This window comes from Heloderma suspectum, chromosome 2, assembly GCF_057233095.1.
Source record: "Heloderma suspectum isolate Gila_16-S chromosome 2, 16-S_ref, whole genome shotgun sequence".
Lineage (NCBI taxonomy): Eukaryota > Metazoa > Chordata > Lepidosauria > Squamata > Helodermatidae > Heloderma > Heloderma suspectum.
This window is the reverse complement of record NC_139459.1, coordinates 398,439,043-398,462,878: the sequence shown is the minus strand read 5'-3', so window position 1 is coordinate 398,462,878 and position 23,836 is coordinate 398,439,043. Positions and strand designations below refer to the sequence as shown.

The 23,836-nt window shown below is 46.3% G+C and overlaps 1 protein-coding gene across 1 annotated transcript in view; it reads right to left on the bottom strand.

Moving 5' to 3' along the window:
- Positions 1-4,608: 4,608 nt before the first annotated feature.
- Positions 4,609-23,836, bottom strand: part of LOC146356601 (vomeronasal type-2 receptor 26-like) — a 40,355-nt gene continuing 21,127 nt past the window's right edge. Inside the window, exon 4 of the mRNA XM_084830215.1 lies at positions 4,609-5,513. Within this exon, the coding sequence (XP_084686341.1) occupies positions 4,609-5,513 (905 nt within the window). The remainder of the gene's footprint in view (positions 5,514-23,836) is intronic.

Sequence of the window (23,836 nt, the reverse complement as noted above, 5' to 3'; positions counted from 1 at the left end):
CTCTGCCTCTTTGATACATGTCAGCAACCTTGGCTTGACTGCAAGGAACTTCTTACCTGTCAGCCAGGAGTTCATTACACCGAGTACACACACACGGCTTATGTCCAGCTGGCAGAGAGTCATACACATGGCACCCAGTGAAATATGCTGCATAGCCCGCCAACACCTGCTGGCTTTCTACCTTCATAACTCTTTCTTGAAATTGCTAAATCAGTAGGGATGTCAGAAAATTCCGTGATGGATCTTGGTGAGGCCAAATGCCAGTGCATTCGCCCCCCCGAAATCCATCGTGGAACGGCCTGCCACCCCTCTGCCCCCCACGGAACCCCCCCCAGGACGAGAGTTACCTGGGGCTGATGTTTCAGAAGGTGGCGGCAGCAGCTGGTCTTCCGACCGGGTGCAGCTGCCGCCATTTGCAGTCTGTGTTTGTTTCTCCCCCCCCCCCATAGACATGATAGGCTATGTAAAGACTTACATAGCCTATCACATCTGGATAAAAAAAACAAAAAACAAATGCGTACGCAAATGCCGGCAGCTACAGCCTCCACCATTTGCGTTCCTTATTTTTCTCCGTTTTAGTCTACATCAATATTTACATAGACTAAGATGAAGACAAGAAAGGGGAATGCAAATAGCGCCCAGTACACTATTTGCGTTCTCCTTTCTTTTCTTCGTCTTAGTCTACGTAAATATTTACATAGACTAAGATGGCGAAAAATAAGGAACGCAAATGGCGGCAGCCGTAGCCGCCGCCATTTGCGTGTGCATTTTTTTGTGGTTTTTTTACCCAGAGCCCTCCGCAGCCGGATTTCCGGCTGTGGGCGGCCCTGGCCTGGGCCTGGCCAGCTGCTCCACGGAGCCACCGCGGAGCACAGCTGGCCATCGAGGATTCCGGGGGGGAGGACCGGATCGCCTCCCCCCCAATGAACTGAATCCGCGAAAAGGTAAGTGACTTTCGTACATCCCTCTAAATCAGCATTTCCAGGTGCAAGGTATTTCCTCTGAATATGGCCCATTGATGAAGGAGCAAAGGGGCAGTGGAGTTGGGGGGCAGAGGTGGACTTGTATACACCTTTGGCCCTCTGCAGTAGCTACTGCCTCTTCTGGTGCATTTTAAATATAAAGCATCCAAAGAACTTTGGTTAAGAAGCAGCATGGTGTACAAATAAATCCTAAAGGCCATTCTGTGTCCATTACCTTAGGGCTGGGGCATCTGAAAAGACATCCTGTCATCCATGCTATCAGGGGTCCTGCACCACGACTAGTCACATTTAATGCAGTCTGTGTTTTGACCCTCACTGTGACTAAACATTATCTGTATAGCCATCCCTGTGCTTTGAGTGCTGCAGTACCTCCATCGGGAGGCCTCCATGTCTCCACTCTCCCTCAGATCATGAAGCTGAAACCCATTTACCTCTTCAGCACCACCATTACCACACCTTTCCTCCCGTCACTAATTCCTCCCCCTCCCCCACAAGGGCTGGAGGCAGGAAAGCCATCAAAATGAGGGAATCCTCAAGACAAAAGAAAACAGGCTTACGCATTATACTTTTTAGGTGGAATTTACCTGCCTTGTTCAGGTAGGGAGGTAAGGAGGAAGAGATTGAGGGATGAAAACTGGAGAACATTCGGCCTGCCACACAGGGGGTGATGAATCTGTGACTTCCTTGAGCAGCAGGCCTGGTTCCTGTGCTTTACTTACTGATTCATTTGTTCCTTTATTTTTATAAACATTTCTATACTGCTGTTCAGCCCTGGTAATTTTTATTGGTTAAATATGAAAATGAATTAAAAACAGAGACCATTAACAGCCAGAGTTAAAGAGGTAAAAGAAAAAAGAAAAGCTCACAGAATTAAAATGATCAAAGCATTTACTATGGTGTTTTTGAAAGTTGGAATAAATCCCCTTTTGCCAAGGGCAGACTACCAGGTCAAACGTAACAGACTATTAGGGTGTTGGATAACAAGACACATCAAATTTATACTTTTGTTTGTGTTATGATGTTGTCCTTTGTATTCAGATCAGGCCTCAGTAGAATAATGTAGCCCAGTAACCCAGCACTAGAGACCAAGATAGAGAAGACCTGCACATCTACCATGTATTTCCCCTTCATGATCAGGTAGCTGGGCAGAAAGGAGACCCAAACACTGCAAAAGAACCTGTTCATGCGATAAGCTATGCAAATGTTTGCCTAGCTTATCACATCAAAAACCAGGGACGCAAATGCCGTAGTGGACGCCGTATATTAAACTCAAAGCAGCTGTAAATGGCTGCATTTTGGCTAATCTACCAGCTTTATGGCCACAAATGGTGCCCACTATGCCATTTGCATCTGGAGCATAGCGATGTGGTATGGCAATGGCTGCCAGCTGTATCGACATTCTCCATTGATGCAAAGCAGGCGGCCGGCTCTGTAGGATCAACGCCAAGACAGATCCGACCTGGACGGATTCCGGGGGCAGGTGGAGGTGAGTGCTCCGTTCCACCACAGACTCTGGGGGGCTGGATCCTTGAGAATCCAGACTCACTGGAGTCCATGGCAGAATTCTCCACCATCCCTAGTGTACATAGTCTCACTGCCTCTGGTACTGGAGGTAGCACATAGCCATCAGGACTAGTAGCCATTGATAGCTTCAGGAGTTTGTCCAACCCACTTTTAAAGCCAGCCAAATTGGTGGCCATCACTACATCTTGCAGCAGCAGATTCCATAGTTAACTATGTGCTGTGTGAAGGCATGAACCTACTCAATTACTACACTCTTCCTCTAAGGCCCTTCTCCAGTTGCCTCCTCTGAGGGAGGCTTGGAAGGTGGCAGTAAAGGAGAGGGCCCTCTCAGTGGTGCCCCCTTAATTATTGAACCACCTCCCTAGTGATGCTCACCAGCCACCATCATTGTTATCATTTCAGTGCCAGGTTTAAACCTTCCTCTACTCCATTGGTTCGTCTTCCAAGGATTTTTCCCCTTCTTCCTCAGAATGATGTCGTCCTTCCCTGAGACCCCCATTCTCCACGACAACAGAGGTGCTGTCACCCAGGAATTGGGACACTACGTCCCTGAAGGTCTCATCCACAAACCTCTCTTCCTGTCTTGGCTTCTACAAGTCAGCAACCTTGGCTTCAAGGAATGAACTTGTTTCCTGAGGGCTAGGAGCTAATCACACCGAGCACACATCCAAGACTTCATAATAGTTTTTTTTTTTTTTTTTTAATGTAAAATTAGCATTTCCAGATTCAAGCTATTTCCTCTGAGATTTGTTGTGGCCCAGGGATGAAGCAACAAAGGGGTAGTTGGGGGGGGGACTTGTATCCACCTTTGGCCCTCTCTAACAACTCATCTCTTATATTGCATTTTAAATAGATCAACCCTGACTGCTCATTGGAAGGACAGATACTGAAACTGAAGCTCAAATATTTTGGCCACCTAACGTGAAGAGAAAACTCACTGGAAAAGACCCTGATGCTGGGAAAGACTGAAGGCAAAAGGAGAAGGGGACGGCGGAGGATGAGATGGCTGGATAGCATCACCGATGCAATGAATATGGATTTGAGCACACTCTGGGGCAGAGCGGAGGACAGGAAGGCCTGGCATGCTATGGTCCATGGGGTCACGAAGAGTCGGACACGACTGAACGACTGAACAACAACAACAACAACAACAAGAATGGTTAAGAGCATCATAAAGAACATTGTAAGAACTTTGTTTAGGAAGCGTCAGGGTGTACAAATAAATCCTAAAGGAGCACTGTGTGTCCGTTGCCTTAGGGGTAGGGGATCTTAAAAGACCACCTGTCAGCCCCGCTAGGGACTGAATCCAGATCAGGGGTCCTGTGCCAACTCTAGTGTGAAAATCAGGATAAAAACGTAGTTGCTTGTCACATTTAATGTACACTGTGTTTTGACCCTGAGTGTTGAGATTAAACATTATGTCTATAGACATTCCGGTGCTATGACTGGTGCAGAACATCCATCAAGGAGGGCTCCATCCTTCCACCCTCCCTCTAAATCAAGTACTCAGATCATGAGTTTGAAACCCATTTACCTCTTCAGCACCAGCACTACCTCACCTTTTCTCCCTTCTTTTATTCCTCCCCCTCCTCCACAAGGGCAAAAGGCTGGAAAGTCAATGAGATAATTCCCAAGCCAATTGGTGAAATATGCTTGCAGAGGAGGTTTTTCTGGTGCTATTTCCTTGCCTCATACAAGTAGGGGGAAGAGGCTGAGGGATGACATCTGGAGAACAATATGGTGATGGCTCTCTGTCTAATCTACAGTACAGCCTTGAGCATCAAGTCTGGTTTCCATGCTTTATTTGTTAGTTTGCTTGTACATTTATTTTTACAACATTTCTGTACTGCTGTTATAACCTCAAAAGGGCCTCCAGGGTCATTTACAGTGGTTTAATCTAACAACAATTTAACCACAGAGTATGAAAAGCCACACTTACAGAGTTAAAACAAACCTCATTGGTCACAGGATGAAAATGGTAAAAAACATTTACTATGCGGCTTTTCCAGAGCTGGAAGGAAGCCTGTTTTGCTAAATGCCAAGAGAACAAGGTCAACAATTACAGAATATTGGAGTGTGTGATCAAAACACCAAATGAAATTTAAACTTCTGCATGTGTAATCATGTGCTCCTTTGTATTCAAATCCGGCCTCAGTATAATCATGTAGCACTTCGGTATGAAGATACAGCCCAATAACCCAGCACTAGAGGCCAAGATAGAGAAGACCTGCAGGGCTACCATGTACTTCCCCTTGGTGCTCAGGTAGGTGGGCACAAAGGACACCCAAACACTGCAGAAGACCAGCATGCTGAAGGTGATCAGCTTGGCTTCATTGAAGGCCCCTGGAAGCTTCCTGGCTAGGAAAGCCACTGTGAAGCAGATGGCAGCCAGAAAGCCCATGTAGCCAAGGGCAGTATAAAACATGGAGACAGAGCCTTCGTTGCATTGCAGGATGATGTGTCGAGGCTGGGAGTGCATGTCGGAGTCCGGGAAGGGTGGAGAGATCCCCAACCAGGTGGTGCAGATGAGAACTTGGAGAATGGAACAAGAATTGACAATGGAGTTGGCCAGACTCTTCCCCAGCCATCTCCTTACCCTGTTCCCTGGTTTTGTGGCCAGGAAGGCCAGCACCACAGTGATTGTTTTGGCCAACACAGAAGAGACAGCAACTGAGAAGATGATGCTGAAGGCCGTTTGTTGGAGAAGGCATGCCAATTTACTTGGCTGTCCAATAAACATAAAAGAGGACAAGAAGGAAAGCAAGAGGGAGACGAGGAGAATGTAGGAGAGGTCCCGGTTGTTGGCTTTGACTATTGGGGTTTCGAGGAATTTAATGAAGATTCCTAAGACAAAGCCTGTGATTAAGATCAGGAATAGGGCTAAGGAAGCTAAAATGATCCCCAAAGGTTCTTCATAGGACAGGAACATTATAAGCTTGGGGATACATTGAGTCTGGTTCTTGTTTGGATACTGATCTTCCAGGCACTTGGTACAATGGTCTGCATCTGGAAAGAACAAGAATACAATCTCCTTAGCGATCTTGGTCCTTTTACATTCCATACAATATATATTCCAAGGGTGATTGACAGCACACTTTAAGTTTGTACAGTGCACAGCTCAGCACTGTTGGTCCTCCTTTTTTTTTCTTTTTTTCCCTGTGAACAAACCACAGTTTGAATTTCATGAGTTTAAATACGAGTCTATGTAAATCACATCCTCATAAGATTGAGGTTTGGAAAGGTTGGTGGTTCCAGGAGTATTCCTGAGGACTGCCTTGACAGTGCTCCAAAAATTGCAAAATATCTCCTCCTTCGTTAGGGAATTACAGTCTTCTCAGGCCGGTCTGTAAATTGAAAATTGTTGTTGTTGTTCAGTCGTTCAGTCGTGTCCGACTCTTTGTGACCCCATGGACCATAGCACGCCAGGCCTTCCTGTCCTGCGCTCTCTCCCGGAGCGTACTCAAGTTCATATTCATTGCATCCGTGATACTATCTAGCCATCTCATCCTCTGCCATCCCCTTCTCCTTTTGCCTTCAGTCTGTCCCAGCATCAGGGTCTTTTCCAGGGAGTTTTCTCTTCGCATTAGGTGGCCAAAATATTGGAGCTTCAGCTTCATTATCTGTCCTTCCAATGAGCACTCAGGGTTGATTTCCTTTAGGATGGACTGATTTGACCTCCTTGCAGTCCAGGGGACTCATAAGAGTCTTCTCCAGCACCACAGTTCGAAAGCATCAATTCTTCAGCGCTCAGCCTTCCTTATAGTCCAGCTCTCACAGCCATACATTACTACTGGGAAAACCATAGCTTTGATTAGACGGACCTTTGTCGGCAAGGTGATGTCTCTGCTTCTTACTATGCTGTCTAGGTTTGCCATAGCTTTCCTCCCAAGGAGCAAGCGTCTTTTAATTTCATGGCTACAGTCACCGTCTGGGGTGATCTTGGAGCCCAAGAAAGTAAAATCTGTCACTGCTTCCATTTCTTCCCCTTCTATATGCCAGGAAGTGATAGGGCCAGATGACATGATCTTAGTTTTTTTAATGTTGAGTTTCAAACCAGCTTTTGCACTCTCCTCTTTCACCCTCAACAAGAGGCTCTTGAGATCCTCTTCGCTTTCTGCCATTAGGGTGGTATCGTCTGCATATCGGAGGTTGTTGATAATTCTTCCGGCAATCTTAATTCCGACATGTGATTCATCCAACCCGGCATTTCTCATGATGTACTCTGCATATAAGTTAAATAAGCAGGGTGACAATATGCAGCCTTGTCGTACTCCTTTCCCAATTTTGAACCAATTGGTTGTTCCATGTCTGGTTCTTACTGTTGCTTCTTGACCCTCGTACAGGTTTCTCAGGAGACGGGTAAGGTGGTCTGGTACTCCCATCACTTTCAGAATTTGCCACAGTTTGTTGTGATCCACACAATCAAAGGTTTGAGCGTAGTCAATGAAGCAGAAATAGACGTTTTTCTGGAATTCTCTTGCTTTCTCCATGATGCAGCGAATGTTGGCGATTTGATCTCTAGTTCCTCTGCCTCTTCTAAACCCAGCTTGTACTTCTGGTAGTTCTCGGTTCGCATACTGCTGAAGCCTAGCTTGTAGGATTTTGAGCATCACCTTGCTGGCATGTGAAATGAGCGCAATTGTGCGGTAGTTTGAACACTCTTTGGCGTTGCCCTTCTTTGGAATTGGAATGTAAACTGACCTTTTCCAGTCTTGTGGCCACTGTTGAGTGTTCCAGATTTGTTGGCATATTGAATGCAGCACTTTAACAGCATCATCTTTTAGGATTTTAAATAGCTCGGCTGGAATACTGTCATCTCCGCTAGCTTTGTTGTTACTAATGCTTCCTAAGGCCCACTTGACTTCACTCTCTAGCATGTCCGGCTCAAGTTCAGTGACCGCACTATCATGGCTATCAGGGACATTCAGATCTTTCCTGTATAGTTCTTCTGTGTATTCTTTCCACCTCTTCTTCATCTCATCTGCTTCTGTTAGGTCCCTGCCTTCTTTTCCTTTATCATGCCCGTCTTTGCACAAAACGTTCCCTTGAGATCTCCAATTTTCTTGAAGACATCTCTAGTCTTCCCCATTCTGTTGTTTTCCTCGATTTCTTTGCATTGTTCATTTAAGAAGGCCTTCTTGTCACTCCTTGCTATTCTCTGGAACTCTGCATTCAGTTGGGTATATCTTCCCCTTTCTCCCTTGCTTTTCGCTTCCCTTCTTTCGTGAGCTACTTGTAAAGCCTCCTCAGACAGCCACTTTGCTTTCTTGCATTTCTTTTTCTTTGGGACGGATTTCGTTGCTGCCTCCTGAACAATGTTACGGACCTCCGTCCATAGTTCCTCAGGCACTCTGTCTATCAGGTCTAATCCCTGAAATCTCTTCCTCACCTCCACTGTATATTCAGAAGGGATATGACTGAGGTCATACCTGAACGGTTTAGTGGTTTTCCCGACGTTCTTCAATTTAAGCCGAAATTTTGCAAGAAGCAGCTCATGATCTGAGCCACAGTCAGCTCCAGGTCTTGTTTTGACTGACTGTATGGAGCTTCTCCATCTTTGGCTGCAAAGGACATAATCAATCTGATTTTGATATTGACCATCTGGTGATGTCTATGTGTAGAGTCCTCTCTTGTGCTGTTGGAAAAGAGTGTTTGCTATGATCAACATGTTCTCTTGGCAAAACTCTATTAGCTTTTGTCCTGCTTCATTTTGTACACCAAGGCCATGCTGTTATCCCAGTGATTTCTTGACTTCCTACTTTAGCATTCCAATCCCCTATGATGAAGAGGACCCCTTTTTTTTCGTGTTAGTTCTAGAAGGTGTTGTAGGTCTTCATAGAACCGATCAACCTCAGCTTCTTCGGCATCAGTGGTTGGGGCATAGACTTGAATTACTGTGATGTTGAATGGTTTGCCTTGGATTCGTACTGAGATCATTCTATCATTTTTCAGATTGTACCCCAGTACTGCTTTTCCCACCCTTTTGTTGACTATGAGTGCTACTCCATTTCTTCTAAGGGATTCTTGCCCACAATAGTAGATATGATGGTCACCTGAATTAAATTCGCCCATGCCTGTCCATTTTATTTCACTGATTCCCAAGATGTCGATGTTCAATCTTGCCATCTCCTGTTTGACCACCTCCAGCTTACCTGGATTCCATGATCTGACATTCCACGTTCCTAAACAATATTGTTCTTTACAGCATCGAATTTTCTTTTCACCGCCAGACACATCCACAGCTGAGTGTCCTTTCAGGTTTGGCCCAGCCGCTTCATTCTTTCTGTCGCTACTTGGAAATACCCTCTGCTCTTCCCCAGTAGCATATTGGACACCTTCCGACCTGAGGGGCTCATCTTCCGGCGTCATATCTTTTAGCCTTGTGATACGTTCCATGGGGTTTTCTTGGCAAGAATACTGGAGTGGGTTGCCATTTCCTTCTCCAGTGGACCACATTTTGTCAGAACCCTCTGCCATGACCTGTCCGTCTTGGGTGGCCCTGCACGGCATAGCTTATGGCTTCACTGAGTTACGCAAGCCCCTTCGCCACAACAAGGCAGTGATCCATGAAGGGGAATTGAAAATTCCACCATTGTAATTTTGCATTCTAACCTTTATGCTATCAGCATGGTTAGAATCATAAGTCACCCGTGATAGGCTACGTGACGATTTACGTAGCCTATCATGGCTGACTTTGCAAATCTAGCCGTGATAGGCTACGTTAATCGTCACGTAGCCTATCACGGGGGCGTTCTCATTTTTTTTTCTTTTATTGCAATGGCGGCGGTGGCAGCCGGTCGAAAGACTGGCTGCCGCTCCTGCCCCGCACGAACACCCACTGAACCGCCGGCCGGACCCGCCCCCAGGAGGGACATTCGGCAAAGGTAAGTCCCGTCCCGGGGGAGGTGCGGGGTGTGGGGGGGTGAGGAGAATTTCTCCGCTCGGCCCCCCGAAGTTTCGGGGAGAAATTCTCCGCCATCCCTACGTAGCCTATCACGGGTGACTTTGAAAAAAAAAAAAGCCCGTATGCAAATGGCGGTGCCCATGGGCGCCACCATTTGCGTTCCTTATTTGGGCACAGGTAGTCTACGTAAAGATTTACGTAGACTATGGCGAAAATAAGGGCAACGCTATTTGCGTACGCGGTTTGTTTGTTTTTTTCAAAGTCACCCGTGATAGACTACGTAAAGATTTACGTAGCCTATCATGGCTGACTTTGAAAATCTAGCCGTGATAGGCTACGTAAATCGTTACATAGCCTATCATTTTTTTTTATTTACTTTTTTTATTTCACAGCCGGGGAGACGGGGTGCTCCCCCCCGGCCTGAATTTCAGCCGGGAGGGGCGGGGCACCTCCCCCCCGCCAAGAACTTTGGGGGGAGAACCGAAGCGCCTCCCCCCCACCGCGAAGCAAGCTGCGGGACCAGGTAAGGGACTTGCATCCATCCTTACCAACATTCGCTGGATCACGGAGAAAGCAAGGGAATTCCAGAAAAAACTCTATTTCTGCTTCATTGACTATGCTAAAGGCTTTGATTGTGTGGATCACATCAAATTGTGGAAATTCTTAAAGAGATGGGAGTACCACACCACCTTACCTGTCTCCTGAGAAATATGTACGAGGGTCAAGAAGCAGCAGTAAGAACCGGACATGGAACAACCGATTGGTTCAAAATTGGTAAAGGAGTACGACAAGGCTGTATATTGTCGCCCTGGTTATTTAATTTATATGCAGAGTACATCATGAGAAATGCCGGGTTGGATGAATCACAGGTCGGAATTAAGATTGCCGGGAGAATTATCAACAACCTCAGATACGCAGAACATACCACCCTAATGGCTGAAAGCGAAGAGGATCTCAAAAGCGTCTTGCTGAGGGTGAAAGTGGAGAGTGCAAAAGCTGGTTTGAAACTCAACATTAAAAAAATGAAGATCATGGCATCTGGTCCCATCAATTCCTGGCATATGGAAGGGGAAGAAATGGGAGCAGTTACAGATTTTACTTTCTTGGGCTCCAAGATCACCGCAGACGGTGACCGTAGTCATGAAATTAAAAGACGCTTGCTCCTTGGGAGGAAAGCAATGACAAACCTAGACAGCATAGTAAGAAGCAGGGACATCACCTTGCCAACAAAGATTTGTATAATCAAAGTGGTGGTTTTCCCATTAGCAACATATGGCTGTGAGAGCTGGACTATAAGGAAGGCTGAGCGCCAAAGAATTGATGCTTTCTAACTGTGGTGCCTGAGAAGACTCTTACATGTCCCCTGGACTGCAAGGAGGTCAAATCAGTCCATCCCAAAGGAAATCAACCCTGAGTGCTCCTTGGAAGGACAGATCCTGAATGAACATGAACTTGAGTATGCTCCGCGAGAGAGCGGAGGACAGGAAGGCCTGGCGTGCTATGGTCCATGGGGTCACGAAGAGTTGGACATGACTTAACGACTGAACAATAACAACAATCTATCCCCATAGGATTGCTCTCTTAACCTCTTTTTTTGTGACAGGAGCATGTGTTTATCCTGCCAATATGGGGTAATTGAAGTCACCCATTATTACAACACTTTCTCATTTGGATGCCACCCTGGTTTCATTTTCTGTCTCAAGATCAAGCTAGAGATGGCGGAGAATTTCTCCCCGAAACTTCGGGGGCCGAGCGCCAACATGTTCGGCCCCCCGAAGAAGTTTCGGGGAGAAATTCTCCACACACCCCCGCCCCCCCGCACCCCCCTGGGACAGGACTTACCTTTCCCCAATGTCCCTCCCGGCGGCGGGTCCTGGCGGCGGTTTGTCAGGTCTTCGTCAGAGGCGGGGGTGGCAGCCGATCTTTCGACCGGCTGCCGCCCCCGCCATTCCAATAAAAGAAAAAAAAAACGCCCCCGTGATAGGCTACGTGACGATTAACGTAGCCTATTACAGCTAGATTTGCAAAGTCAGCCGTGATAGGCTACGTAAATCGTCACGTAGCCTATCACGGGTGACTTAAAAAAAAAAAAAAAGCGCATACGCTTAATGGCGGCCCCCATAGGGAGCCGCCATTCACGTTCCTTATTTGGTCGCTGTAGTCTACGTAAAGATTACGTAGACTTCGGCGAAAATGAGGGCAACGCTATTTGCGTTGCCCTTATTTTCGCCGTAGTCTACGTAAAGATTTACGTAGACTACAGCGACCAAATAAGGAACGCGAATGGCGGCTCCCTATGGGGGCCGCCATTTGCGTACACACTTTTTTTTTTTTTTAAAGTCACCCATGATAGGCTATGTGACGATTTATGTAGCCTATCACGGCTGACTTTGCAGATCTAGCCGTGATAGGCTACGTTAATCGTCACGTAGCCTATCACGGGGGCGTTTTGTTTTGTTTTTAAACTTTTAATTTCGCGGCTGGGCGAGGCGCCTCCTCCCCGGCCTGAATTTTGGCTGGGCGAGGCGGGAAGCCTCTCCCCCCCGGCCTGAACTTCGCGGGGAGAGCAGCGAAGCGCCTCCCCCCCACTGCGAAAAGCTGCGAGACCAGGTAAGTGACTTTCGTGCACCCCTAGATCAAGCTGTGTGTTCTGATCCGGGGGATAATAGCATGTTCCCGGTACTAAATTGCTTTTGGAGAGCAGTAAAGGGAGAGAAGAGAGTGACCTTTACATATCTGAATGGTTGTTATGCAGAGAAAAAAAAGAAAAGAAAAACGGAGTTGTTTTCTGTTGCCACAGAAGGCAGAACTAAAACCTGTTGGCGTAAATTCCAAGAAAGCCCATTTCAGCTAAACATTAGGAGGAACTTAGTGAGGGATGTTCAACAATGGAACAGATATCCTTGGGAGGTGGAGGGTTCTCCCTCTCTTTGGAGGTAGTTGCACCCCTTTTTGCAGATCCTGCATTGAGCAAGGAGTTGAATTATTTATTTACTTGTTTATTTGTTTGTTTGTTTGTTTGATGTATACCCTACCTTTCTATAAAAAAATGTCATTCAAGGTGGCTTAAAAAAACAATTTGAAATAGATTAAAGCAATAAAACACATTGAAATTCAATAAATGCATAACAGTTACAGAATTAAAAAAGTATCCAACCTACAGACCCACTTACAGGCCAAAGGCCTTCTTGATTAAAGTAGTATTTGCTTGCCATCAGAATGATAGCAGAGGATGTGAGCCTCCTCCCTTGGGAGGGAGTTCTATACCTTGGGAGTGGCCACAGAAAAGGCCCTCTCTTGTGTTGCCACCAAATGTGTGTGCGTCTGATGGTGGTGGTCTCAAAAGAAGTGCCCCTCCAGAAGTTCTTAAGGACCAGGCAGGCTCATACCAGTCTTTCTGGGAGCTAGCCAAGGTAGTCTCAGGGTTGGCACTGAAGTCTCTGCAGCTTGTTGTCCTGGGGTGAATTTACTATTCATGCTGTGGCCGCCTTATTGGAAGTGTCTCAGGACTTCATGGCCTCCATGGCAACCATGGGTCTGTCCAAATTAATATCTGGCCCCACTCATTCAGCAGGGCACACTTTGGATCTGGTTTTCTGCATAGGGTGGAATGATGGTGATCTGGGATTGGAGGACCTTTCTCTAATTCTGTTGTCATTGCATATCACTACCTGGTAGGGTTTAGAATTGCTGGGACTTGGAGCCTCTGCAGGGGTGGTGGGTCTATTAAGAAAACAAGAAAAGCTTGTCTACATAAACATGTATTTACCAGAATCTAAGTTCAAGTTCCAGGAGTTCCATAGCGAAGGAGCCAGTGCACTAAAAGATCTTTCCAGAGTGGACTCCAAACAGACCTCAGGACCATGCAAAGCCACCATTACAGCAATGCCCTATCATTTAATGAACCTTTTGAACATTTACTGTTATCTGATTTACTTATTTGAAGGGTTGCACATGCCTAATCAAAGCACTGGAACAAAGTGGTTTTGTTGGATAATGGCTATTGACCCTTGATGAAGGCTACTTCATCACGCTCCCAGAAAAAAAATCAACCATTAAGTGGGGATTGGCTGTTGTGCTTCTGGCTTTGGCTCAGGGATGGCGTTAGCATGAGCAAAGTTCTAGGAATGGACTGCAAAGATATAAATTGCTTCAAAGGGTCATGGAGTCAAAGCAGCAACAAGTGAATATTTTAGTTTCATTGAAGATGTGATGAGAATGTGACACATTTCCCCTCCCCCACAGGAAAGGAAGCATAGATTACAGGAAGATCCTGTCTTTCTTGTTTGCCACCCAGGAGATCAACCAGAATCCCAGGCTCTTACCCAACATCACCCTGGGCTACGACATCCATGACAACTATTTCAGTACAAGAATGACTTCTGATGCCTTGGGAGGCTTGGTCACTACTGGGAAGGCAAATGTTCCAAACTACAGCTGCGGAAGGCGGAATCACCTGTCTGCTCTTCTTGAAGGATCTGACTCTGAAATCTCCAACCAGATTTCAACCATGTTGGGCATCTACAAAATCCCACAGGTGCAGGGACGGGGGGGGGGGAGGTATTTGCAGGCTGTGTCCAACACTATGCGGGATTCTCTCCAAGTAAATCAAGGGGTTCTCCAGAGAACTTCAGTTGGGATTTCCCCTGCTAATGAAAATAGGAGGCATAGGTGGAATGTTGGGCAATCCAGATCTACAGAGGGGGCAAAGTGTTAAAACACCCAACATCTCTCTGCTAAGTTCCTGACCTGGATCAGGGGGGCATGCTAGCTACTGTTGAAAAGAAAATCCATCATTCAAGGGCAAATCACATATTTAACATAATTTGTAGTTTAATACTCAGTCATACTGAGCCAGTGTGGTGCAGTGGCTAGTGTGTTGGACCGAGAGTCAGGAGATCTGGGTTCTAGTCCCCACTCATCCATAGAAGCTCACTGGGTGATTTTGGGCTAGTCATAGACTCTCAACCCAACCAACCTCACAGGGTTGTTCTTGTGAGGATAAAATGGAGAGGGGAGGAGGATTATGTACTCTGCCTTGAGTTCCTTAAGGAGGAAAAAAGGCAGGATATAAATGCAACAGATAGATAGATAGATAGATAGATAGATAGATAGATAGATAGATAGATAGATAGATACTCTTATAGCTCAGAAATCAGAGGGTGGTGCTCAGGGACACCAGTGAAAGTGGAGGGCCAACTACTTTGCAGCTATTGGTCTGGTCATCCCTAAGAATCATTGTGCTCCAGTTCTGGGTTCTGTTTCTTGGCCTCATTAAACACTGCATCGAAAGTGTTATATATTTTTGGTAACTGGCTTCCAGTATAGAGTCTTAGGGCAGACTCTATACCTTGTAGTTTAGGACATCTTATGTTTTGTTGTTGTTGTTGTTGTTGTTGTTGCTGTTGTTTTAGTGTTCTATCATTATGAAGCCTGAAAAATGTATTCCTCATAAAAGTAAGACTATTTCTTCTATTGGTATGAAGTATGGCAAAGATTTTGTTGTTGTTCAGTTGTTCAGTCGTGTCCGACTCTTCATGACCCCATGGACCATAGCACGCCAGGCCTTCCTGTCCTGCGCTCTCTCCCGGAGCATGCTCAAGTTCATATTCATTGCATCCGTGATGCTATCTAGCCATCTCATCCTCTGCCGTCCCCTTCTCCTTTTGCCTTCAATCTTTCCCAGCATCAGGGTCTTTTCCAGGGAGTTTTCTCTTCGCATTAGGTGGCCAAAATATTGGAGCTTCAGCTTCAGTATCTGTCCTTCCAATGAGCACTCAAGGTTGATTTCCTTTAGGATGGACTGATTTGACCTCCTTGCAGTCCAGGGGACTCGTAAGAGTCTTCTCCAGCACCACAGTTTGAAAGCATCCATTCTTCGGCGCTCAGCCTTCCCTATAGTCCAGCTCTCACAGCCATACATTACTACTGGGAAAACCATAGCTTTGATTATACGGACCTTTGTCTGCAAGGTGATGTCTCCGCTTCTTACAGTGCTGTCTAGGTTTGCCATAGCTTTCCTCCCAAGGAAATAAAATGGGTCACTGCTTCCATTTCTTCCCCTTCTATATGCCAGGAAGTGATGGGGACAGATGCCATGATCTTCGTTTTTTTAATGTTGAGTTTCAAACCAGCTTTTGCACTCTCCTCTTTCACCCTCAACAAGAGGCTCTTTAGATCCTCTTCGCTTTCTGTCATATCAGTTAATAGATGTAATCTGGTCATATTCCAGAAATATACAATGAAGAATTGAAACCTCTTTGTTTCCTCACTAGGTCACTTATGCTTTTGTTGCTCATGAACTGAGAGATAAAACTCAGTTTCCCTTTTTCTACTGGATGGTCCCCAAAGAAGGAAGCCAGTACCCAGGGATTGCCAAACTGCTCGGTCTCTTTGCTCCAGATACCAACATTGGAGGGAGGTTCATGAAGACTTTGACATCTGAGCTCATCAGGATTGGTGTTTGTGTTGTTTTCTCACAAAGTATCTCAGGACTAAATACAGACAATGTGGTACTCCGTCACCCTTCTTTCCATAATTGGAGACAAGTCAATGTTTATGTTTATTGTGCCGAGACTAGTTCCTTCTTAAATGGAATAGGCATTATGCAACAACTCTTTGAAAAGCTGATGAAACCCATTACAGGGAAAGTCTGGATCACAACAGCTTTGTGGGACATCAACTTGGAGTTGAGATCTAATGATCTATCTTTCCAAAACATCCATGGGATAATTTCCTTCTTTATCCAGACAAATAAAATGACAAAAGATGATTATTTTTGGCTCTTTTTCTCTGCTGCCAAAGCATTTTGGAAAAAGGCATTTAAGTGTTTCTATTCAAAGCATGTATTATCTGTGAAAGGACAGACAAGATGCACAGAGAACAAGAAACTCGAGGCCCTTCCGCAACAGGACATTGAGGGAATTCTCTCTCTAGATAGCTACATCATTTACAACACCATCCAGGCTGTGGCCCGTGCCTTAGATGCTGCTTATTCATCCAGATCCAAGAGGATGAGGGTGGAGGGTGGAGACAGACTGGATGGTCAAAGGCTACAGCCATGGCAGGTATTCTCTTTTCCATCACAGATACTTTTGCTGAATGTGACAATCAATTGTACAATTCCAGCATGATTGCTTTGGATGTAGAAGTTGGGAATGTAAGAAAATGAGATGAAATGTTGCATATTTATGGAGCAAAACCAGCTGCAAAACACCATATGCTGCTCCCTCTTTTGGCTAGGGATGGCGGAGAAATCCGCCACAGACTCCAGTGAGGCCAGATTCTTTAGAGTCCCCCTCGAGTCCATGGCGGAATGGACTACCCCCCCACACTGCCACCGCCTGAAATCCCCCCGGGATGGACCTTACCTGGCAATGGTGGCTGCTCCTGGTTGGATGGTCGTCTTCTTTCCGCAGCCTAGCTGCGGAATGAAATGGCGGCTGTCATAGCAGCCACCATTTCCATCCCTGCCCATGATTGTCTATGTGAATATTTATGTAGCATATCACGGAAAAGAGCAGGGATGCAAATGGCGGCCACTACGCCATTTGCATCCCTGTTCTTTGCAGTAATAGTCTATGTAAATGTTTACGTAGCCTATTACTGCAAAGAACAGGGACGAAAATGGCGTCTGCTATGCGGCTGGAGCCGGCTGGTGGCTCCACTCCGAGGTGAGTCTGTGAAGCCAGCCGGGCACGGCGAGGATTCCGGGGGGGAGGGAGGGATCTCCTCCCCCCCCGCGGACCCCCTTGGATGCCAGGTAAGGGGGTTTTGTACACCCCTACTTTTGGTCTCCTTACACTAGAAAAAGAAGACTCAGCCATTCCGGTCATAAACCCAACATTCTCAGTAGGGGTGTATGAACCCTACTCACCCGAGTCTGCTGGGGGGTCTGTAGTGGGGGAAGCAATCCGTTCCTTCCTCCAGAATCTTCCCCAGCTGGCTCTGCTCCGCGGCGCATCTGCAGAGCCACCGACCAGGTCCGTCCACTGCCGGACGTCCATCCGCTGCCGGTCTGCAGGCACAAATGGCGTCTGGCGTAGCGGACGCCATTTGTGTCCCTGCTCTTTGCTGTGATAGGCTATGTAAATATTTACATAGCCTATCACAGCAAAGAGCAGGGACGCAAATGGCATAGCGGATGCCATTTGCGTCCCTGTCCCTTTGTGCGATAGGCTACGTAAAGATTTATGTAGCCTATCATGGCAAAGAGCAGGGACGCAAATGGCATAGCGGACGCTATTTGCATCTGCAGACTGGCAGCGGATGGCAGTGGAGTGAGTGGATGGACCCATACCCAGCCGGTGACAGGTAGCATCCAGCCAGCGCAAACTTTGCGGGGTGGCGGAGGTGAGTGTTTCGTTCCGCCACAGACTCTGGGGGGCCGGATTCTTTAGAATCCAGCCTCACTGGAGTCTGTGGTGGAATTCTTCACCATCCCTACCCCTCGGTGTCTGCCGCACTGGCCCATTCCCTTGTACAGTTCCAGAACAGCTGTCCTGGATTTAGAACCTGAGAAAATGCCCCATCTAGCAGTGTGGTGAATAGCTGGGTATTTATGGAGCAAACCCAGTTGCAGAACTCCCTGTTCTGGTCCCCTTTTTTTGCCACCTTACACTGACCTCAGATGACACAGCCAATCCAGTAATAGCCCCCATGATTGGGACAACTCCTCTGTCCCTTCAGTTACCCATCCCCTCTACCCCACCACTGGAGTCAGCCATCTTGCTGGCTCTGTCTGACCTTCTGACCTTCTCAAATGGCTGCTACTTTGGCATCTCCATGACTCCACTGTGGCCCTTCCTATCCTCCCTCCAGCAAGCTTCCTCTTTTATCTGTGGGAGTGTGTGTAGTGCTGGAGTGGAGCCTATACTAGGTGTCTGTATGGCTCATGTGCTGATAGGGTGTATTGGCCCCAGGAGCATAGCCAAGTCATTTATAGTGTTAGAGGGGCCTAGAGATCCATAATGCTTGCTTAAGTTTATTATTAGTGCAATTCTCTTGCTAGTAAGCCTCTGAGCATGTGAAGGTGAGTCAAAGGTCCAATAGCGCAGCCTAGCACATTGCATACTAATGAGTAGAGTGTAATGAGTAAAGTATATAGAGTATAAGATGAGCCTGAGAAGCAGAGGCTATTCATCTTAAAGCTACAGGTGGCTGTGCTGGGAACCATGCAATGCTAGTCTATGCTGGGAGTGAACGCTAGGGGGCGCTTGCTGCTGTTATGCTGCTATGTATGCTATAAAACCCATGTTACTCCATGGCTCTGGGTTCAGAGAAGCTGTATGATCCAACCATTGGGTATGCCTGTGTGCTGTAAGTTACTCAGTACAGTACTCCTTTATCAGTAAACCTGGATCTGATTTATCACTATCTTGGCACCTCTAAATTAAGAGTTCAGCACCCACTGCAGGGGCAATACATAGGGTGTGATAGGTGTGTACTTCTTTAAATGCTTCTGGTGAATTCAGCATTGTCCCAAGCTGTACTTGCCCCATTATATTATATTGAACTTATATTTTTGTATTAAACTTACCTGTTCTCAGGGATGGTGGAGAATTTCTTCACGAATCTTTGGGAGGCCAAGTGCCGACGCATTTGGCCCCCCGAAATTGGTGGGGAAATTCTCCGCCAGCCCCCCGGCCTTTCCGGGATGGGACTTACTTTCGGCGAATGTCCCTCTCGGTGGCGGGTCCCGGCGGCGTTTCGGTGGCGTTTCGGCGGGGGCAGGGGCGGCGGCGGGTCTCCCGACCGGCTGCTGCCGTCATCATTACAAAATAAAAAAGTAAAGTTAAAAAAAAAACACCCGTGATAGGTTACGTTACTATTTACGTAGCCTATCACGGCTAGATTTCCAAAGTCAGCCGTGATAGGCTACGTAAATCGTCACGTAGCCTATCACGGGTGACTTTGGGGGGAAAAAAAAAGCACATACGCAAATGGCAGCGCCCCATGGGCGCCGCCATTTGCCTTCCTTATTTGGACAGGGGTAGTCTACGTAAAGATTTACGTAGACTACGGCGAAAATAAGGGAACGCTATTTGCTACGTAAATCTTTACGTAGACTAGACGTGCCAAAATAAGGAACGCAAATGGCGGTGCCCATGGGGCGCCGCCATTTGCCTATGTGTTTTGTTTTTTTTTCAAAGTCACCCATGATAGGCTACGTGACGATTTACGTAGCCTATCACGGCTGACTTTGGAAATCTAGCCATAATAGGCTACGTAAATCATCATGTAGCCTATCACGGGTGTTTTTTTGTTTTTTTTACTGTACTTTTTTTTTTGCGGCCGGGGAGATGGGGTGCTCCTCCCCGGCCTGAACTTCGGGGGGAGAACCAAAGCGCCTCCCCCCCACCGCAAAGCAAGCTGCGGGACAAGGTAAGTCCCTTTCATCCATCCCTACCTGTTCTTGGCAAGCTGCTCAGAGGTAAGGCAGGCACTGCAGACTCTCACGTTTGCTGGCAACCATGGAAATGGCCACTTTAAGATAACCTTGTCTAAGCACTGTTCCGGGAGGCATTCCTTAACTTACCAGCCATAGTTTTTATTGGCATTCTGTTTTTTAAAAAGCATAATTTTAATATGGTGTCTCAGGAAGCAATCCTATGGCCACTAGATGCTGTCTAGAGGGCTGTAGGAAATGCTCTATTCCAGGAACCAACCTTGGGGGTTGGTTCCCAGAAATCTGACCTCCCCCCGCATCTGTGCTTCCTTAAAGGCAGCATGGAGAAGCCCCATCCTCTGCATTCAGAATATGAATGCAGAGTGACTGAAAAGGGCTTGGGCTGGGGGGAGTTCCAGGGTGGGGAGAGTGGAGCTGCGCATATGACACATCCTATGTGTCGTATGGCAGGTTCCTCTCCTGGTCTCTTCCCCCACCGCTAGACAGCCAAAAAGGACTGTCTAGCGAGAAAGAGCAAGGCAGGAGAAGCACAGAGGGAACGATCCCCCATGCCTCTCCTGCCTTGCTTTGGACAGGCAGTCGCCACCGAGGTCAGAGGCAGACACCTGTCTAGTTAGGATTGCAAGCTTAATGTTTTTATAGTTTTACAATTTTACCTTTTATGTTCACTGCTCCAAAACCTGTTTTAGATATGGGGTGGTATGCAAATACTGTATGGATGGATGGATGGATGGATGGATGGATGGATAGATATAAAGATAGATATAAAGATAGATGATAGATAGATAGATAGATAGATAGATAGATAGATAGATAGATAGAGAGGCAGGCAGGCAGGCAGGCAGGCAGGCAGGCAGGCAGGCAGGCAGGCAGACGATAGACAGAGATATATGCACAGCTAAGCAAGAGGAGGGGAAATGGTACTGTAAAACTGTCTTGCCTGACTGCTCTGCACATATTTATTTATTTTAAAACATTTGTATCCTGCCCTATATCATTAAGATCTAAGGGCAGTGTACAGATAAAATTAATTTAAACAGCATAAAACAATAAATAATTAAAACAGCCAAAAGCATATTAAACCATTAAACAAGCTAAAACCAATTTACAACATCTAAAACAATAAAACAGTTAAAACAGTGTGCAACTTTAGGGAATTCAATTGGCCCTCAAAGGCTTTGGTGAAAAGCTATGTTTTAACTGGCGCCAAAATGAAACAAATGTCTTCAGCAGTTGGGCCTCCAAGGGGAGGGTATTCCACAACTGGGGTGCCATAGCAGAGAAGGCTTTCTCCCACGTCCCACCATAGTGTATATTTCACACTGGTGGGATGCAGAGGAGGGCTCCTTGAACAGATTTAAATCCTCAGACAGGCATATATAGGGGGAGGCACTCCCTCAAATATCAAGGAATTGACCTGTCCCTGTTGTTTTCAGCATACAATGCCTTCTGCCACCACCTGGGGATCCTCCCACAGCCTCTTTGTGACTGCGCCATATCACTTTGCCATTATAGGTTCTGTTAAAACAATATAAACACCTGAGCTTGGGCTGGTTTGCTGGATCAGTTCCATTCATGGCTGTCTGGCCAGTAACATATGGGGGCCACACTACCCAGACCAACCTCGTCTCTACACCTCCCCATTTCTGACCGGATTTTACCATTTTGGGGAGCATGGCAAATCTTGGGGCTTCTCCACATGGAGCTTTTACCCTGCGATTGAGATTGGTTACTCATGGAAGCTTGTGGGCTCCTTAGATGATGTTGTCAACCCCCGGGTCATCTCCCACACTAAATAACCTTTATTCCATTTTTTAAAAGATCGGAGACAGTGAGCTATCAAACTACAGCGCTTGAGTTCCACTTGAGTTCCCTCCGTGAAATGAGGAAAACCTGCCGTTAGAGGAGCTAGACTACAGCACCATCTAGTGGCTGTATAATGAAACATATGGACGACTCAGATAATGGGGGGAAAGTAGGGGGAGGAGGCACAGTTAAAGGGAGCTCGTCGTTATCCTGCATTTAAAATGGAAGCAGAAAGCCCCATTTTAAATGTGGGAGTTTAGGCTGTTTTAGAGATGCTCTTGGTGTTCTGTTGGCAACCCAAATGGCAACGCTAAGGGTGCAATCCTATGCATACTGGCTGGGTCATACTAGGAGTTGTAGGACTTTTTTCTGCCTAAACATGCATAGGATTGCACCGTAAGAGGCATAGGATGCCACTGTTCTGCCACACTGCTCGGCCACCTTTTTGCCAGACTCATCACATCCTGGCCACCTAAACTCTCACCTTGCCAAACTCCAGCTTCACAGATTACTGAGATCTAAGGAGACATCTTTCACACATCTATCCCATTCTCCAAAGGACCTATAATTACAGAGTATAGCCTTCTACTTGGCACCTTCTTTTCTATTGCTTCTCTGCTTTATGGAAGTGTGCAAACTTGGTCTAATTTTGGAGGCTATTTGATTGGAGCTCAGCCACTTTGTACAAGCCTTCCTGTGGCTGCCTAGGGGGAAGAATTGCAGCTGAGATTCCTGTTGCATCCCCAAATTCCCTCTCTGTAGACAGTCTTGTCATCAGTCAGCCAAGTCTACCAGAAGATTTGGCTGAGCTGACTGTGACTGTGCTCAATAAGAAAGGCTTTTGGTGCCCTCTGAAGTGTAGACCCTTATTCCATGAGAGGAAAAAAGAGGAAGTATTGCACACAAAACACTGGAAAATAGTGTGTGTATGTTTTAACTATAGGCACCGTCATAGAATAGTAGGGTTGGAAGGGGTCTACAAGGCCATCAAGTCCAACCCCCCTGCTCAATGCAGGGATCCAAGTCAAAGAATCCCTGACAGGTGGCTGTCCAGCCTCGTCTTGAATCCCTCCAGCGTGGGACAGCCCACCACCTCCCTAGGTCATGGGTTCCATTGTCGTATTGCTCTAACAGTCAGGCAGTTTTTCCTGATGTTCAGACGGAATCTGGCTTCCTGTCACTTGAGCCCATTCTTCCGTGTCCTGCACTCTGGGATGATCAAGAAGAGATCCTGGCCTTCCTCTCTGTGACAGCCTTTAACAAATGCGCACCAAGTGTGTAGATGTGTCTAGAAGAGCACATTCAGTAACATTGAATCAAAGGTTGTGCATTAAACCTTTGATATTAAGCTTATCTTTTATATTGAGTAGATAATAAATTTGTACTGGAAGCATTTTATTTAAAATCAACTTGTACAAGTTGATGCCTGGGGCAAGAAATACCGATTCTCTCCCAAGCACATACTAACCATTATTGTTGTTGTTGTTATGTTATCATGTTGTTGTTGTTGTTGTTGTTATTTATCACCCAATAGCCAAACCTCTCTGTGGGGTTCACAAAAATCAGAACCATAATATACAACACGATAAAATATAATATACAACCTTCAACTGCTGAACACAGTTATCAGTAATGTACAAGGACACAATAATACAACTAACGCAATACTTTTAAAAGCCCCCAGCATATACTGGTAAATGTCTGGGGCTAGAGGAAAGTTTTACCCTGCTATCAGGAAATGACAAGACTGGCGCCAGGCAGACTTCATTGGGGGGAGAGTGATCCATAATTGGGGGGGGCACAGAAAAAGCCATCCCCTGAAACACCCTTTTAAAAAACCCTTGGAAGAGGGCCTTAGATGTTGATCATGGTGTACCAGAAGGTCTCCTATCAGGAGAGGTGTTTTCTGGCTTTGTGGAGCTTGAGCCAACATGAGATGGTCTTCACTCTGGTCTTAAACGGGCAGGGATATATATACATATATATATATATATATATATATATATATATATATGTATGTATATTTGAATCCTGCTGACTTTAGTCAAACTTATTCCCAGCTAAGTGTGGGCAGGATTGCAGCCTTAATCACATAACTGACTATTTGCTGCCTTTTAATGGTGCCCAAATAGTGACCCATGAAGTCTCCGGCCTCCCTTTCCTGCACCTAAGACCAGAGGCTTCTTCACACAGGGCTTTTATCCTGCTATT